The sequence below is a fragment of the Spea bombifrons genome, chromosome 13, assembly GCF_027358695.1.
Source record: "Spea bombifrons isolate aSpeBom1 chromosome 13, aSpeBom1.2.pri, whole genome shotgun sequence".
NCBI classification, from domain to species: Eukaryota; Metazoa; Chordata; class Amphibia; order Anura; family Pelobatidae; genus Spea; species Spea bombifrons.
The window spans coordinates 15646590-15663725 of record NC_071099.1 but is presented as its reverse complement, the minus strand read 5'-3'; the positions used below and the strand labels follow the sequence as shown (position 1 = coordinate 15663725).

Sequence of the window (17136 nt, the reverse complement as noted above, 5' to 3'; positions counted from 1 at the left end):
CCATAACCGGGTCGTGCCAGGGCTCTCACTCTGCCCTCACTGCACTGACCACAAGGATGTGATGTCACTTCCTGGAGTAACCGAGTAACGGCAATGCCAGAACGGGCAAACTGGTCATATTAACTCATAAATACCTGAGCTATGTCATTATATTTGCTATAATGGAGGTCAAGGTCCTGTTTATTCCAAGGCAATAAATCGTAAATAAGGATCATATTCCCTTTTAAAGAATCATTTTGATGTAAATACAGAAACCGCAGAAAAAGCCATCATGTCTGGTTCTGGCCTAGGTTGGCTAACGTTGGGTGGCAGATTCAGAGGGGTAATTAATTAGCGACCAATCATACCGTTGGGCAAGTGGCCTCCTTATAGGGCCAGTTATTGTGATATAATAACAAAGAGATCAATGGGGAGTGATGCAGTGGGCAACGATAGGACTTGGGCGACCACATAGACACATATAACTTCCATATATCCTTTATCACTCCCATCACTCCTATCTTCCAGTGACATGTTGTGTTCGCTGATCCAAGTTTAAGTTTAGAAAACCCTTTTGCAATGATGTTACAGCTAGAAATATCCTTGTCTTCAATGAAAACAGCTAAATGACCCCAAACCTTTGATCAGTAGTGTATTTCGCACATAGCAGAGCAATGATTTACTAAAAAAAAAAAAATATCGGTGTCCTTGACAACGTGGCCGATCTGATTAATTTCTACTTCAGGTGGCCTTAGGCACAGCCCTACCTCAAAAACAATATTAATAGCAAAGATAAATACCTGGAATTCAGAACTTGGTGGGCAAGAAGAGTGTGGAAAAGTCCTGGTGGGGGCGAGCTGGGTGATACAAGATATGGCAGGGTTGGACGTGTCCACCAAACAATGGAAGTTCTTACACCCATCCGTATAACGGAAAACATCCATATGTGGTCTTATATTGGACATTTTTCAGTTTTTTCAATGTATGTATCTGTAGTCTGTGTCATACAGACGATAGATACATATCTTGCAACTGTAGCCGCGTAGCATTTGATAAGTGGCGTGGCACAATAATTTGTGGCTAATGATGCATTTTAAATTTAATTATAAAATTGTATACGAGCGGTCGTCAGGAAGTGACCCAACAGAGAGTATCTGGTAACATTAGAGGTCATGTAACAATAATTAAACAATAAGCAGGGACGGCAGACGAAGGTCTGGAGCGGGCATTTCTTTCCAGTTATTGTAGAGATTAGTGTGACGTGTACGGGGTCTAGGCAGGGGTCTGTCTAGACCACCAGTACGCATGTGCAGAAGGCACTACCATGAGTTTCAATGGGTTCCTGACACTGATTGGCTCCTCTCAAAATAATGCAGACAATGAACCATAATCTTGCCAAATCATTTGCTTGATTATAATGCTATAGAATACTAAATATAATAAAAGTAACAATACCAGGAAAGCAAAATGGTTCATAAATTAAGATCTATAAATCTGAGTTGGGGTTTTGAGACCAATGAAGCCATGGTAATGTAACTGGATGTCCCTGCTCTCCAGCAGAACAGACTGAGTCTTCCATGAACAGGATGAACGCCTTCTTCAGGACCCAGACGCCAATAGTAGAAACGTGTCTGGAAGTTGAACCTGTCATGCTCTGTCTTCCAGGACCTCTCCAACTCATCTTTCAACTGTTTCATACACAGTCACTGAATAATTTTGTGTTTCATAGTTAATCCTCAATGATAGCGCTCGATGATATGTGTGGAGCAATGGCACGGCTGGATCAAATCTGCTCAATACTCTGGGAAGGCCTTTGCTATTTGAATGAGGCTGGATGGGGAATCTGTAGGCTGCCAAATGTTGCCCTAATTTCATAGACATTTAATGTCTATTTTATTGCAGGATTAGATTCTGATTGGCTCTGTCCGTATCTGCGCCATATGTTTCCTTCAGATGCAGTTCCTGGCTGCCCATCGCCCCATTGGATTTTTACTTCAGTGATTCTTTACTTTTATTCTTTTATGCTAAAATAATTTGCTCACTCGACCTTCTTGTTGATTGGATTCCCCTGATTCGACTTTAAAGGTAAACTTTAGCCATCACATGTAGGTTAGTTTATACGACAGCTACATGGTCTCTTAAAATGTTAAAATTCTGAAAATCTTTAGGACGTAGCTTTTTCTATTGCATGTGGGGCGGCCGTCCCATCAGTTTTATCATTTATTTGCATATAATTTAAACTAAATTTAAACTAAAATTGGGGGGGGGGCGCAGTTGATGGTTCCTGGGGGATGAGAAGGGATGATAGAATATCAGGACATTTGGAAAGTATTGGTTAGTATTATATTTAAGAAAAGATACACACAAAACCATACGTATATATACATATATGATATATATTATATATGTATTAAGATGTTTAATAACTCCTAATGACAAAGCCCGTACATGTACAGACTCAAAATGCATGGTTTTCAATTAAGGGGTTAATTTAAAATTCCAATTCAGGGATTTAACCACATCAGTAGTAGGGCTCCGCTTCAGCCTTAAGATCAACAAATATCTGGACAAAATACTGTTGATCTTCATTGATCCGGAGCATCTTGGCACTCGTAGCATTGATGATGGAAAGACATCTGTCCCAAAATGCTGTCTTGGATCTGTCAGCCATGAATGGTGCTGCTGGGTAAGAAGTCCTATTGCCCATGTAGGAACAGGTGATGTAGGCACAGGTGAGCAATTGTGCCACTAATTCGCCCTCCTTGGCCAGCTCTGATGAAATGACATCTCTACAAATCATGTAGAGGAATATAACACTGGCCGGGGTTAGGAAGCGACCGTACTTCCGTTCTTTTAGGGCTCGGTCTAAATTTCTTAGCCATATCCCAGGCTTCAATGGCGAGAGGTCCTCCAGCTTTGAGCACCTGCGACAGATGAATTCCCCCAAACACTTCAGCAGCTCGCTGGTGGTAGCGCGAAGCACCACAGGTTTGGGGGGCGCAGCTATTGGTTCCTGCTCCGTCATGGTCGAGGCGTCTTGATACTGCTTCTTGGAATCATATGAGAAGCATGATCTCCTCTCCTTAGATTTTCCATCCTTGACCTTCTTGGAGGCTTTGCTGGAGAAGCAGGATGAACGGAGTGACAACGCGTTCCCCATGATTGGTGAACCTGAATAAAAACAAAGGGAACAAACATTAGCTATATTGTATCTAATAAATAGCGAATAAAACCTATTCTAATATGTGAAATAAAAATCTATGAAAGGGGTTTGTAGGGTCACCATACTAATAGTTTCAATTTAAAAAAGAAATTTAGGACATTAGAGTAGAACATTTGTTTTATGAAGTCAACAACGTTTTCTGTGCCAGTAACATAAACATAACAATACCTAAACGCTAGATATTTTATATCTGCCATATGTAACAGTCAATGGAAACGTCTAATAACTCTTAGTTCATATGCTTACTAGAAATACTTAAAAAACAAAATGATTGCCATAGAGATCTAGTTTATCATTCCAATAAGAGGTTAACATATTAAAGGCAGCACTTACCGCCGATTGTCAAGTGAACCGTAGGATAGAACCGAAGTTCTAGTTCTTCAACCCGTCTAACGTCGAGTTAGTGAATTTTCCTCTAAAATCTCTGATCCAAGTTATTCGTCTGAAGTCTTGGCCAGTTCGCACAAGGAATGACTGCTTTAAGCATTTCTGCGCTATGTCAACGGTATCTCCATTGTGACATCACTGTTATGATGTCACAATGGAGGCACCACTATGACATCACTGTTCTGACATCACTGTTCAGGGCATGTTCCTCTTTTTTTTAAATTTGTTTACAGTCTTTCATAGGGAGAATATGAACATTCATTAGAATAATAACAACATCGTGAGTTTGAAGACATTGATTCATACAACACAGCGAGTTCAACAAATAAAGAACACATAAACAGAACAAACTAAGTATTATCTCATATGTTTAATATATCATGCATAATAAAGGGTAATAAATACAACATTTTAAATCAGAAATTGAATGCAAGACAAAATATTATAGGGGGAATTAGTGGGAAAAGCGAGTATTTAAAAGCATCGCAGGCAGGACCCTTTCTTGCTGCGTTTGTTTGGTGTCAGCAGGGGGCGCTAAAGGGAAGGCAAGAGACGTTAAGATATTGTTATACAGGTCGCGGGTAAACGAATAGAAGCTCCATAGTATATGTGGGTGATAAGATATTTAAAAATATGAGTTAGAAAGGTTAGGGTTACGAGAATAAATCGCATTCCATCAAGGGTTAAAACTATTAAAACCAGAACTAACTGAAAAAACCGCCAGAGCTAGTTTGAAAATGTAGTCTGTGATGTTATGGGTGTTGGAAGCCGTATCCGACACGGGGGGAAGAAGAAGACTTTCTTCATATACATTTGATATTATGAGTGAGGGTCCGGAGAGGGTCCGGAGATGTGGAGCTCCCCTGCCCCGTAACTGGTTTAATCGACCTTTTAATGTGTTCGTTTTACTGGCTTGCAGCGCTTGTCTTGTAGACAATAGTAACGTGAAAGCAAGTTTATTTCATGTAGTCTGAAACGGATGCATTTAGTACTTTAGATATACTGTTTATGCGTCCTCTTTATTTATTTACTGCACTTTTTCATGTATCTGTAGTTAAACGGTTGCTCTTAAAACGCTTATCAGTGTCATTGCCTCCTTTTTACACGAGAGGGAGCCGTAGATTAAATCTGCATTTCGTTTCTGCGCAGTAAATCTGTTTACCGCAAGCAAAATCGTTTTGGACAAAGGTTTCTTTTTTTTCATATTCGTACAACAATTTTTTTCCCTGACCTTTCAGTTCCGTTTGAATTTTTTTTTGTTTCAATATGAAATATTTTCAATTGGCGAAGCCCCCGCCGCCTTCTGGACTCCCCATTTCAATCCGAGTGTCAGGAGTGTTTTTTGAAGATGGAATCGGAAAGAAGAGACCTCCGAGGACCTGAGCCCTGGATTACTGATTCCATAAACCCGACAAATATTCCCCCTCCTTTTATTTCTCTGTTAATTGTATTTTATGTAGTTTAGACATCACTCTTACTTTTTAATGCATCAGCCCCAAAATCTGGAGACCTGGTACCCATATGTTTTAATAAATCATTGACTTGACTTGCGTTGGCACTTTTAAATTAAGAAAACCAATATAATCACTGCAGAGTTTATATGTAACCCAAGCACACCAAGCACACATCCAATACACAGTAATATACAACATAAGATGCGCTAATTACTGAATCTCATCTCCTTTATTCATCAGGTTATGGGGGGTTTTATATAACACAAAGAACTGCACGATAGTACAGGGGTCCAGGGTCGGTTTGAGGATCCCCTTTCTTTTCGAAGAACTCCATGTGGATCTCCCTATTGAGAAAAAAAAGAGCGTTACCTTGCGGCTAAATCATTGTCAAGGCTGGATTTCCAAGTAACGCAGTGAAAAAGTTCCCGGTAGACCGTTAAAAATTAACTTTTCCGCACCAAGCTGCCCCAAGATAAGTTACCCCCCCCCTCCGTCTCTATACTCCCATCCATTAGCGTCTGGAGACCGTTGCCAGCTACAAATCTTTGCTTCCATGGAAATGATGCTGGAAAGCATTGATGTGTCCCAAGGAAAATGTATAAAAATATCCATTCTCTACTCAAGAGCATTAACATTAGCAATTTTACTAGGATTTAAAAAATAATTGAATGGCTTGTGATGGTCAACTAGGGCAAGTATTGAATTGGGGCACAAATTAAACAAGTAGAGTATTTGAGTGCCAATAAGAACCATTCAGCGCTTCTACTATTGTGCTTTTGTTCCTACCAGTTGTCATTTTTAACTTGGTCCTTATTATACCTCAAATGTTACATGGTTGCAGTTTCACATTGTGAAGAACCCAGTTTCTCCTGCTGCTTCACATGTAGTATAATGCATGATCACAGGTGAGATGACTTTGAGAAAATGCTTAATGAATCTAGGAATTGCAACGTGAGATCAGATAACGGAGAAATGGATGGCAGACAGAGACATTATCACAGACTTAGAGGGATCAAGGGTAAGTTGATAACAGGCTGATGACCACATCATGAACAGATATCCACCATAGTAAAACTTAGTGCTTACTCACCTTCAAGGTTTGCTAGTTCGGGTTGTACTCAACCCAAAAATCATCCAATCTTTTTCCAAATCTGCAAGAAAAAAGGTCAGAAAGTTCAGTCCGTCTCTTCTCCTTGGAGTCTCCAGCATATGGAGGACCAAGTTCTCACACATTAACATGCTAAATCTGATATCGAAGCAATGCCCAACACAACCAGCTCTCACCAGGTCAATGGCCATGCCGTCGGCTCCACTATACCGACCGTGCATACTTCATCTTCATCTTACATATACCACAATCTACTATTCCAATAGTTAAAGATCACCCTTACCTGGGACGGGTGATGAAGGTGATGTACTGCCAAAGGTCTGAATAATACTTGGCAAGCTGCTCCGGCGAGGCTTGGTCTCCAGGGTGCTGGGGCTCACTGGGGGCAGCTAAGCACACGTAGCTTAGAGCCAGGAAGATGAAGAGGACGGAGGTGATGTGGCTGAACCGTAAGGTCATCTGCACCACGACAAGAAAGAGTTAAGCCTGATCATCTGTACTCCTTAAACTGGAGTATTACTGATAGTACATACTCTATGACCATGACATTCACCTATAGTCCAGTGCCTCAGATTCCCACTGGTATACTTACTACTGCAACATAGTAACTGGGCAATCATTTGCCAACGTTGTCTATAATGTCAGGTATAACATAGGACTTGTAGGCCGCAGGAGGGAAGCCTTGATCATAGAGGGCCATTAGGCAATGCCGCTAGCTTACTAATGCAGTTATTAAGTATCAGGTTCATGGTGTTATCATACCAGTAGCCTTTTCTGCAAAAAAAAGGGCCTTTTGTATTTGTAAGCTCTGGATTAGTTCTGGGTTCTTCTGTTATCTGTCAAGATCTACCAACACCCTCTGTGGTGATGGACACTTGCATTTCGGGTGGTAGTCATGACAGATTCCTTGCCAGAAGCTCTATAGGGAGCTTGTTAGCCAGACAGAGTTATCTCATGCTGATAGCCGCTGGCAAACCAATAAAATATTAGCGTAATGCTGATAATAACCGTATAGAAGAAATCATACAGCCTGCGTTATTATCTAGGAGATGTAGCAACCCAAGGCTAGATCTTGTTTTGGACCTCGAGTATTTGGCCACCTTCCTTCCTTCTGAAAATTGCCAAGCTCCCCCTGCCAAAGATGAGCATTATCACCAGAAATTTAAGGCGGAAATTCTTATTAGAACATTAGAAATTAGAAATTGTAAGAATAAACCTATAGTAGGTCAGTAACAACCGGCATTGAAATAATTTCGTTCAGTTTTGGATCGTGTATCCCTTCTATTTGGGCAACATCAGCGATGTTAACAATTAACTATTTTTCTTGGGCCAGAATACCTTTTTTTTTTTCAGAGAAGCTTTCCCCTCCTGCCAGTTTTGAAAGAAAAATGTTATCTTGACAATTCTATCGTGATTTTTTTCAAGGTTGTAATTATTCGGCTACCAGAAAAGCAGGTGAATGTCCCTCCGCTTGATAAATGGACAAGGCTCTTACCTTGGCAGGGTTCGACTGGTGGCGACTCATTGACCCTGGGAAAAACGTGTAGATTTTATCTTAGCTCTAGACCCCTCCCATGGGTTCGTCATCTCACTTTAGCCATTTCACCCAAAACCTGTCATCCCCCCCGCAGATTATGCTCTCTTTACATGTCACCTTTCCAACGCAATAATTCACCATCACCTCCGCCACTTTGACACAAGTTCATGGTTCATGGATCCATTATGTGGATGGAAACAGCGAGGCGGTTTTGCTCTTTGCAATTATTAAAGAAAAAGATTGCTTATTTTAATTATCTAAAACTCTGTTACGCAACAAATACTTATAAAAGCCTCCAATTACTCATATGTTGCTATTGCTATTCATATTATTTCATATTATTTCTTACATTTCTATATCAGTTTCAGTAGATACGGTATATCCACACCTATTTGCTTTCAGATTAGCAATATTTGATAGTAAAAATAAATATTATATATTTATTATATATATATATTTATATACACTCACTGGCCACTTTATTAGGTACATCTTGCTAGTACCACGTTGGACTCCCTTTTGCCTTCAGAACGGCCTTTATTCTTCGTGGCAGACTTTCTACAAGGTGCTGGAAACATTCCTTAGAGATTTTGGTCCATATGGACATGATGACATCACGTAGTTGATGCAGATTTGTTGGCTGCACATTCATGATGCGAATCTCCCGTTCCACCGCATCCCAAAGGTGCTCTATTGGATTGAGATCTGGTGACTGTGGAGGCCGTTGGAGTTCAGTGAACTCATTGTCATGTTTAAGAAACCAGTTTGAGATGATGTGAGCTTTGTGACAGGGTGCATTATCCTGCTGGAAGTAGCTATCAGAAGATGGGTACACTGTGGTCATAAAGGGATGGGACATGGTCAGCAACAATACTCAGGTAGGCTGCCGCCTTTAAATGATGTTCAATTATTACTAAGGGGCCCAAAGTGTGCCAAGAAAATGTCCCCCACACCATTACACCTCCACCAGCAGCCTGAACCGTTGATACAAGGCATGATGGATCCATGCTTTCATGTTGTTTACACCAAAGTCTGACCCGGCCATCTGAATGTCGCAGCTGGAATCGAGACTCATCAGACCAGGCAACGTTCTTCCAGTCCTCCATTGTCCAATTTTGGTGATTCTGTGCAATTTGTAGGCTCGGTTTTCTGTTCTTAGCTGACAGGAGCGGCACCCGGTGGGGTCTTCTGCTGCTGTAGCCCATCTGCTTCAAGGTTCAACGTGTTGTGCGTTCAGTGATGATATTCTGCATACCTTGGTTGTAATGAGTGGTTATTTGGGTTACTGTTACCTTTCTGTCATCTCGAACCAGTCTACCCATTCTCCTCTGACATCAACAAGGCATTTTCGTCCACACAACTGCCGCTTGATGTTTTCTCTTATTCGGACCATTCTCTGTAAACCCTAGAGATGGTTTGGGTGAAAATCCCAGTAGATCAGCAGTTTCTGAAATAGGCAGACCAGCCCATCTGGCACCAACAACCATGCCGCGTTCAAAGTCACTTAAATCCCCTTTCTTCCCCATTCTGATGCTTGGTTTGAACTTCAGCAAGTTGTCTTGACCACGTCTACATCCCTAAATGCATTGAGTTGCTGCCATGTGATTGGCTGATTAGCCATTTGTGTTAACAAGCAATTGAACAGGTGTACCTAATAAAGTGGCCAGTAAGTGTATATGTAGGCCCGGACTGGCCATCTGACACACCAGACAAATGCCTAATGGGCCCCTCAGTTCCAGTGAAGTATAATGTTAATGTTACAAAGACATTTTAGGCAATTATATGCTTCCTACTTTGTGGTCCCAGTTTTCAGAAGGCCCTTTTCTACTCCAGCATGATTGCGCCCCAGTGCCCATAGCAAGGTCCATAAAGACATGGTTGGATGGGTTTGTTGTGGTTGAACTCAAGTGGCGGCACAGAGCCTTGACCTGAACCCTATTGAACACCCTTGGGATGAATTGGAACGCTGATTGTGAACTAGGCCTTAACGTCCAACATCGCTGCCTGACCTCACAAATGCTCTACTTTATGAATGGTCTGAAATTTCCACAGAAACTCCCTCAAATCTTGTGGAAGGCCTTTCCAGAAGAGCAGAAGCTGTTATAGCTGCAATGGCATGTTCAACAAGTTCATATAGGTGTGATGATGTCCACGTGATGTGTGATGGTGTGATGGTGTGATGGTGGTCATATAGCGTGTGCATTACAAGGATATTTGGTCAGGTGTGCTCCCTATCTTTGTCCACCAGGTGGCGGTCATAGAACAAAAGAAAACCTACTGATAACGGCCAGACTAGTGAATATGAATGCAGCTATTATTATTATTATTATTATTATTTGTATTTATTGTTTTATATAGCACCATCAGGACATAACAAGTAGTATGTAACATGACAAATTGAATTGCAGAGACAACAGGTGAGGAGGGCCCGGCTCAAACGAGCTTGCAATCTAGAGCTTTATGCTTTTTTTTTTATAGAAGATTGTGTTAAATGGCGCTGCCCTGTGTGGCTCGTCGGGTACTCAGGGCATGGGTTTAACTGCAAAAATAACACAAACCCTGATTCATAACGCCTTATCGGGATACCCACTTCTACCCAACACTTGGGAGCTACATTAAATGGGGAAGGGGTTTGTCACGTTCTAACCTCTATTTCCTAGTGGGGGCTGAGCATTCGTGGTCCCTTTTGTTAGTACAGTTTCATGGGAAGGCATGTCCTGCCTCTAGTGTGCATGTATTTTATTGGACATTAGTTAGTTTTACTCTTTCACTAGTTAGCGCTTGCCTGGCAAATTAAGTTTACCGATGGTTTTATTTTCACGTTGATTTCTGGTAGTAAATGGCATCTGATCCGGGGTTACATTCAGGCAGCGGACTTTGAATGGGTGATAGTTTAAATACCATTGATATCCCCCATCCCTCTTTTTTTCTCTGCCGACGTCCCTCCTTCCTTGAAGCTCTACGTGCTTAGCGAGTATTACCGTAGTTTATACCGTAGGGTCCTCAGAAATAAATCTAATAGTAATAGCAGGTAACTTCAGAACTGTATATTTATTGCGCCATACGGCGGTGTACTATATTTAGATAATTGTCTGATCGCTTGGTACTATATCGGTGTGGTCATGGTGTGTAATGTAATTTTATTTACCCCACTGTGAATTCGTTGTGGGTACGTACGTTGTTTTTTTCAGCCTGCTGCCAAATCAAGATTATTCCCTTTTTTGTGATATTTTACACAAAACAGGGGACCCTTGGTTACCTTGTTGCTGATTAGGCGAAGGTTGTGGATGTTGCTTATATTTTCATATAATTATATATAATTATGCAATAAATTATATACCGGTATTTACACATTTTTATATATTATAAACGCACTCTTATATGTTCTTGTGTCCATTTTGCTTGTTCCTGTTATGGGAATTAATATTTTATATTAATTCATATAAAAAGTTTGCGACTGTGTGAAATGCTGAGGACTGTGGATTGTATCATCTCCTTGTTTAATAGTAGACAGTATAGTGTTGTTTTCCTTGTTATTGTTTGTGTGTTTGTAACCAATTTGTTTCCCTCCTTTACTTAATTCCCCAACCTGCTCTCCTTTCTCCTGCCTTTTCGCTTTTCCTTTTTTGTTCCTTTCCATCTCTGATTCTCTCTTCTGCCCTCTTACTTTTTCTTGCTTTCTTTCCCCACCTTTCCTTTCCTCTGCTTTCCTCTGTCCCTTTTTACATTCTCTTTTCTTCTCTCATCCCCTCTGATTCTCTTCCCTCCACATTTTATCTTTTTTCAGTTGTTTTTCTTTTTTCAAAGAAATACGATTCAAGCGGGTATATTTTCCGTTAAACTTGCTTTTATTTCTGGACACAGTGGATTTCTCTGTCAGACATCACAGCGTGTCATGGGAGAGGCATCTCTGGTGGGATGGTGTACCACACATACACGGACACACAAGCACACGCGTGCCCACGGAACCCTCCAAGGCACCGGCATCCACTCTTCAATCTCCACACTTAGAAGAGAGCGATGACGCAGGACCCAGTCACAATGCAAAATGGCATAAAAATAATTGATAAGTTAAAAAGAAGGCAAAGGGGTGGGGGAGAGGTCATCCAGGTGAGGAAGGCAAGAGAGACGGGTCCAAGGGTCACCAGTTATAGGAAGAATCATCAAACCTGCAGATATAAAGAGAAGGAGATGTAATAATGATGTCACTTTCAAACACATGTCTGTTCTCTATTTCTCCGGTTTCTTTTCCCTCCTAGACTGGGTAACACTTGGTCAAGCAGAATGGCTTCCTACAGCTAAACCTTTGACTATGAAGTTGGTCTAGTTGGTGGTATTGACTATCCAGTTTACTGGGCCAGCTTGGCTAAACCTGAAGATGAAACGTATTGGATCCATGCCAAGTGGTTCAATAGATTAGTCCAAAAACATCCTGAAGCTTCTATGGGCATGGAGACCTCTGACACTTAGTGTCAACCTGCATTGATCCCCTGCCGTACATATATTATGGGCTTGCATGGCCCTTCAAGAATATTTTTTTTAATCAACTTATATGTTGATATTTTATTTTAACCATAAAATACCAGATTTATTTGTAAAACTTTAAGGAAATGTATTTTTTATATATATATATATATATATATTTCTTTTTTCTTCAAATATGGATTTAGTGAAGCTGTTGACCGTTGAGTGTGGATTGGCCTTTGGGCTGCTGGAGAGCGCCTGCAGTAGGACTTACGTTCCAATTATTTTTCTGTCTTTTGTGTCTGTGCCATTATTCACTAAGAACTAATAGTTGTGAGAGACCAAAGGTGGGGCCTCTAATCTATAAATATATATCTTATCCTAAATATCTTCACTAAAGGTAGGCAAAATATTGCAAATACAGGCGCTACAGGAACTACAGTGAAGAACGCCAACCTCTGCCCACTGATGTTGCCCATGGGCAAAGCGTCCAGAAACATTGCTTTATGAAGTGGGGTCGCTTGCCATTTGCCGCAAAACTCATGATGTAAACGTTTGTGGAAACTTAGACGTGTAACGTCATTATGAGGTATTAATGTTGTAGTTTTGCTACTTTGCTACCTGTTCTTGTCCGTTATCTCATGTTTTGAGCTAAGGATAGAACTAAAGGGTTTCATAATTAGAGGTTTCGCTATCCTCGCCCCCATTTCCCTCATTATTTTTCCTCTCTCTGTTCTTTCTCCTCCAGCGAAACCTATGTGTCTTTTTAGTTTGTTTCTCACCTTGATCTGCTGTTGTGGTTCCCGCTATGGTCTCCATACAGGAGCTCGGAGAGCAGATTGTCGGCTGGGCTCTCCCTCTTCCCGTACCTTAAAGGGACACACAAAGGTATAAAACCTAATGGACTGCAGGATATGGCCATATAGGATAAGAGAATGGAGTTATGGGGGAAACATGTATAAAGCAACAAGGAGAGCTATAGATAAGGCCTAATATAAAGTAATATTAGGACCTTGTGGAAGCCGTTGTTCTCACCTCTGTCGGGTCACCAGATTAATGTAATGCCGCAGAGCGGTCAGATATTTGGTCATCTCCTCTGGAGAGGCATCTTCTCCAGGGTTCTCTGGTTTTGGAGGGTAGCCCTCGACTAGTGTTCCTAGACAAACCAAGACGCAAACTGCGATGGCAGCCATCATTGGCCACAACTTCAAAGAGGTCACCATCTAGGAGAACAGGAAACAGAAGTCATTGAGATTATTAGCCGGCAAATAAACATAATAATTAGAGTGGCAGGTAAAATAGCTCCGTCAACACCCTGCTCCAACACACTGCAAACATGTCACTGTAAGGTACTAGAATGCTTCTAGAATATTAAGACAGACCCATCCGTGAATTACACTTAAAAAAGGCAGTTATATAAAGGCAATTATATATATTTCTTGCTAAAAGTTCTTTAAGGAAGAGTCATTGGGTAAGTCTTTCTTCTTACTTCCAATGGAAAAAGGGAATTGGAATTCATGCATTCGCAGTGTTTATTCATGTGCCTTTGCCTAATTCCTCTGCCTGAAGGATGATACCCCATAAGTGTTTTTTCCCCCCAGAAATAAAATATATAATAGGTCCCTGTGATACTTCGTCCGGATATGGCTATAATTTTGAGCTCTGCAACTGCTGATACGAAATTTGCTATATATAATTTTGAGCAGGTTTTGGTGAAATTATTTAAGAGTTTTTTATGTTTCTAATAATTATTGTGTATATATTTTATACTATAGTGTGATAACATTCCATAGAGAAATTACAAGACTACAGCAGATACATTCGCCATAGTGGAAGCAAAACAGGCTGCCTCGGCTGTGAGATGGAATAAAGTTTTTAACAATTACCATTGGATCCTGTGATGGATATGTCCTTTTTAATGCTATTATGTAACCATGCAAATATATATGTTTCTCTGTCTCAATACAGAATCCGAAGCACTAATGATGTCTCCTATGTCTTTATGCTGGGAACACTGGCTTTCTTATTCTTGTGATAGCACTTCATATAGACAGCAGCACTCATCTTCCCCACACTGCTTCCCCCTACCTTTATCGTCCTCCGTTATGCTATATACCAACTCCTGCAGGCTTTGCGATGGACTATTTGGCACAGATACTAATGACCTCCACAAGCCTTGAAGTGGCACCAGAATCTGTGTACAGACACTTTGCCCATCCCTGCATATAACCCTGCATCACAACTTCTCCTAAAAGTCCATATAACCTCACCCTATAACTCCTCCTATTACTCCATATAACCCCTCCTTATAACTCCTCCTATTACTCATATAACCCCTCCTATTACTCCATATAACCCCTCCTTTTAACCCCTCCCATTAATCCATATAACCCCTCCCTCTAACTCATCCTATTACTCCTTATAACCCCTCCCTATAACTCCTCCCATTACTCTATAAAACCACTCCCTATAACTCCTCCTATTACTCCATATAACCCCTTCCTATAACGCCTCGTATTGCTCCATATGACCCATCCCAATAACTCCCCTATGACGTAATATAACCAATGAATATGTATAGTGTCAAGCAAAAAACAGAAATTGCATTGCTCTATATAATATGCTAATAAATAAACCTATAGGTAACTATTAAAATGACAATCTAATAATAAATTATAAAGAAGGGTTATATGTAAACATTTTGAAACAATTAGGCTGAGGTGATTGGAACAAGCATGAACAAAATAAAAAGTGTCCAACTTGGTCATTCAGTATAATGCCACAAATATCCTGCAATTACCATTTGTTTGTTTAATCACTAAAGACGAGGGTAATTCGGGATTAAACACTTCACGCATTAGATGACATTAACATCACAGACATATTCCTAGCCTTTAAAAAATAAAACCAGGAGAAGGAGTTGTGGTGTGGACACCATCCTTTCTGCCGAAATGCAAGAGTTCGCTTTAGCCCTTTAAACGGGGGACTAACACATTAACACAGTCAATGACTGGCAAATCCAAGTGACAAATTACAGAGATTAACAGACAATAGAAATGACCAACAAAGCACATTGGAACAATAATGGATCAGGGAACAGGTGGATACATCGATGGTCATCATAGTGCGGAAAGTCTTGGATACTCACTGTGTGCTGAGGAGTACAGAAGGATCAGACAGGTAAGGATGCTCTCTGGTTCCTCAAGCTCTCGCTGCTCAGAACAATCTGCTTTGTGTTGTTTCCTTTGTGAATTTATATCTCTTGTGATTACTCCAGAAGAAGGGCAGCTCCACCTCCTCCTGAAACTTCCCAGCCTCATCTTCTATGACCAGACACTCACTCATCTCTGATTGATCAATCAGTTATTTTGAGCATCCAACGTGCGTGATTGTTGGGGTGGTAAAAGGAATTAAGGGGGGGGTAAAGGTGTGCGTGGGTTGGGTAGAAGACTGTCTATTAACCTTCAGGAGTTACAGAATTATCAGCTTTTACAACTCAATTGTGTTTACATTATATGATCGCCGGGTCGTTAATTCCACTAATGTACATTCTTAATTTTTTTTCAGATTGTTAAAGGGATTTTGATTATTTTGAGACCTTGCCTGTACATCAAGAGCAATAATTATAATGGGTTTCATATGATCATTTCATAACATGTAAAGATTTTTTTATGTAGATGACTCGTTTATAGGACTCTGGTTACTCCAAAAACCACTATATTTAATTACTTTATATAACTGTATTACCCTATGCAATCCCCACCACTACTCCATATTACCTCTTCCTATAACTCTTCCTATTACACCATACAACCACGGTAACACCACCTATTACTTCACCTATTACTCCAAATAATCTTCCCTATAACTGCATACAATCCTCCCTATAACAACATCTACTGCTACATATCATCTCTTTTTCATATTACCCAATGTAACTACTCCTATAACTCTTTCTATTACTCCATATATCTGCATACCTCATATTCCTCCATACAACCCCAGTCTATGACACTTACTCTTTATAACTCCTCTCTATAACATCTTATTGCTCCATATATCCCTTCTCTATAACCCCTCCTATTACCCCATATACCCCATGGTGGTTTGCCCTTCTGGAGCCACTGTACTATACTCATTTCTTTTACACAATTTGTTGATCAGTCTCGTGTAGAACCAACGTGCTTTTCTATAGCCCGCGTACAACATACTCATAACTTCTGAAAAGTTACCCCATGAGAGGAGAATCCTGAATCCCGAAATACAGTGTTACCAAACTAAGGCAAAGTAGTTGGGCTTCCAAATCAAGTATCTGGAATAAGAAGGTGGCAGGATTGGGGCGAGAGGTAAACATTTGCTGCAATGTGTGGACCACGCTTGGGCCATCCAGCAGCAGTACCCCGGCACCCCTTCCACTTCTAAAAGTGGTTGGGTTGTCTCTGGACCACTGATCTTGTCCTTGGTGTCGAGAGCCCCAATTATGGTTCTAGTAACAGGATAGGCTTTATGCGTGCAGACCTAATGTATCCCTGTTTTTAACCCTTTATATAACCAAGGCATGCAAATTGGAAGAGGAAGAAATAAACATCGTACCGTGTGTTTTTGTAGGACTCGGGAACTGAAGATGTCTCACTCCCTCCCTAGGATCACTCACTCGTCAACTATCAATAAGCTGCAAAACAAAGGTGTCCACTAGCAAATGCTTGGGATGCCATGGCAGTCAATGTGTTAAATTACAGCTATACTATCTGTTCATCATTGATCTATCTGACAGTAAGTATCTCATCCACAAAACGTCTCCTTAGGCGTTGGAGACAATCCATCTGTTATCCTAGTTCCTGTGGATCGTCATCACTCAGAATCTTCCAACAGAATATGGTCTTTTAGCAGATGCCTTCAAGTACGTGAAGGGTATGGATATATGTGGAGGATGTGATTAAATAACCCCAGAGTAGAACATAGGCAAATCATTTTACTGACGTGT

At 40.7% G+C, this 17136-nt stretch overlaps 3 protein-coding genes across 3 annotated transcripts; all 3 read right to left on the bottom strand.

Annotated features, from left to right (window-relative positions):
* Positions 1-2471: 2471 nt before the first annotated feature.
* On the bottom strand, positions 2472-3520 carry LOC128471898 (cyclin-dependent kinase 5 activator 1-like). Its single transcript, XM_053453896.1, has one exon. The coding sequence runs from the start codon at positions 3137-3139 to the stop codon at positions 2501-2503; it is 639 nt and encodes a 212-aa protein (XP_053309871.1). The 5' UTR covers positions 3140-3520; the 3' UTR covers positions 2472-2500.
* A 1725-nt stretch (positions 3521-5245) lies between these two features.
* Positions 5246-7676, bottom strand: LOC128470908 (pro-neuropeptide Y-like). Its single transcript, XM_053452763.1, has 4 exons — positions 7647-7676; positions 6435-6610; positions 6134-6194; positions 5246-5387 (listed from the first exon to the last, which is right to left on the bottom strand). Exons 1-3 carry the CDS (start codon positions 7674-7676, stop codon positions 6146-6148), a joined length of 255 nt encoding a protein of 84 aa, XP_053308738.1. The 3' UTR covers positions 5246-5387; positions 6134-6145.
* A 3841-nt stretch (positions 7677-11517) lies between these two features.
* LOC128471411 (peptide YY-like) lies at positions 11518-15388 on the bottom strand. The gene is made up of 4 exons (XM_053453352.1): positions 15301-15388; positions 13188-13375; positions 12935-13021; positions 11518-11857 (listed from the first exon to the last, which is right to left on the bottom strand). The coding sequence occupies exons 2-4, from the start codon at positions 13373-13375 to the stop codon at positions 11830-11832; spliced, it is 303 nt and encodes a 100-aa protein (XP_053309327.1). The 5' UTR covers positions 15301-15388; the 3' UTR covers positions 11518-11829.
* Between the last annotated feature and the right edge of the window lie 1748 nt (positions 15389-17136).

Bases quoted from the DNA above. Each gene is read 5' to 3' on its own strand.
- LOC128471411 (XM_053453352.1), bottom strand. From the start codon at position 13,375: ATGGTGACCTCTTTGAAGTTGTGGCCAATGATGGCTGCCATCGCAGTT. The intron at 13,022-13,187 runs GTGAGAACAACG...TGTCCCTTTAAG, and splicing joins AATCTGGTGACCCGACAGAG to GTACGGGAAGAGGGAGAGCC. The intron at 11,858-12,934 runs GTGAGAAACAAA...TTATATCTGCAG, and splicing joins AACCACAACAGCAGATCAAG to GTTTGATGATTCTTCCTATA.
- LOC128470908 (XM_053452763.1), bottom strand. From the start codon at position 7,676: ATGAGTCGCCACCAGTCGAACCCTGCCAAG. The intron at 6,611-7,646 runs GTAAGAGCCTTG...GTCGTGGTGCAG, and splicing joins ACCAGTCGAACCCTGCCAAG to ATGACCTTACGGTTCAGCCA. The intron at 6,195-6,434 runs GTAAGGGTGATC...TTTTTCTTGCAG, and splicing joins ACCTTCATCACCCGTCCCAG to ATTTGGAAAAAGATTGGATG.
- LOC128471898 (XM_053453896.1), bottom strand. From the start codon at position 3,139: ATGGGGAACGCGTTGTCACTCCGTTCATCCTGCTTCTCCAGCAAAGCC.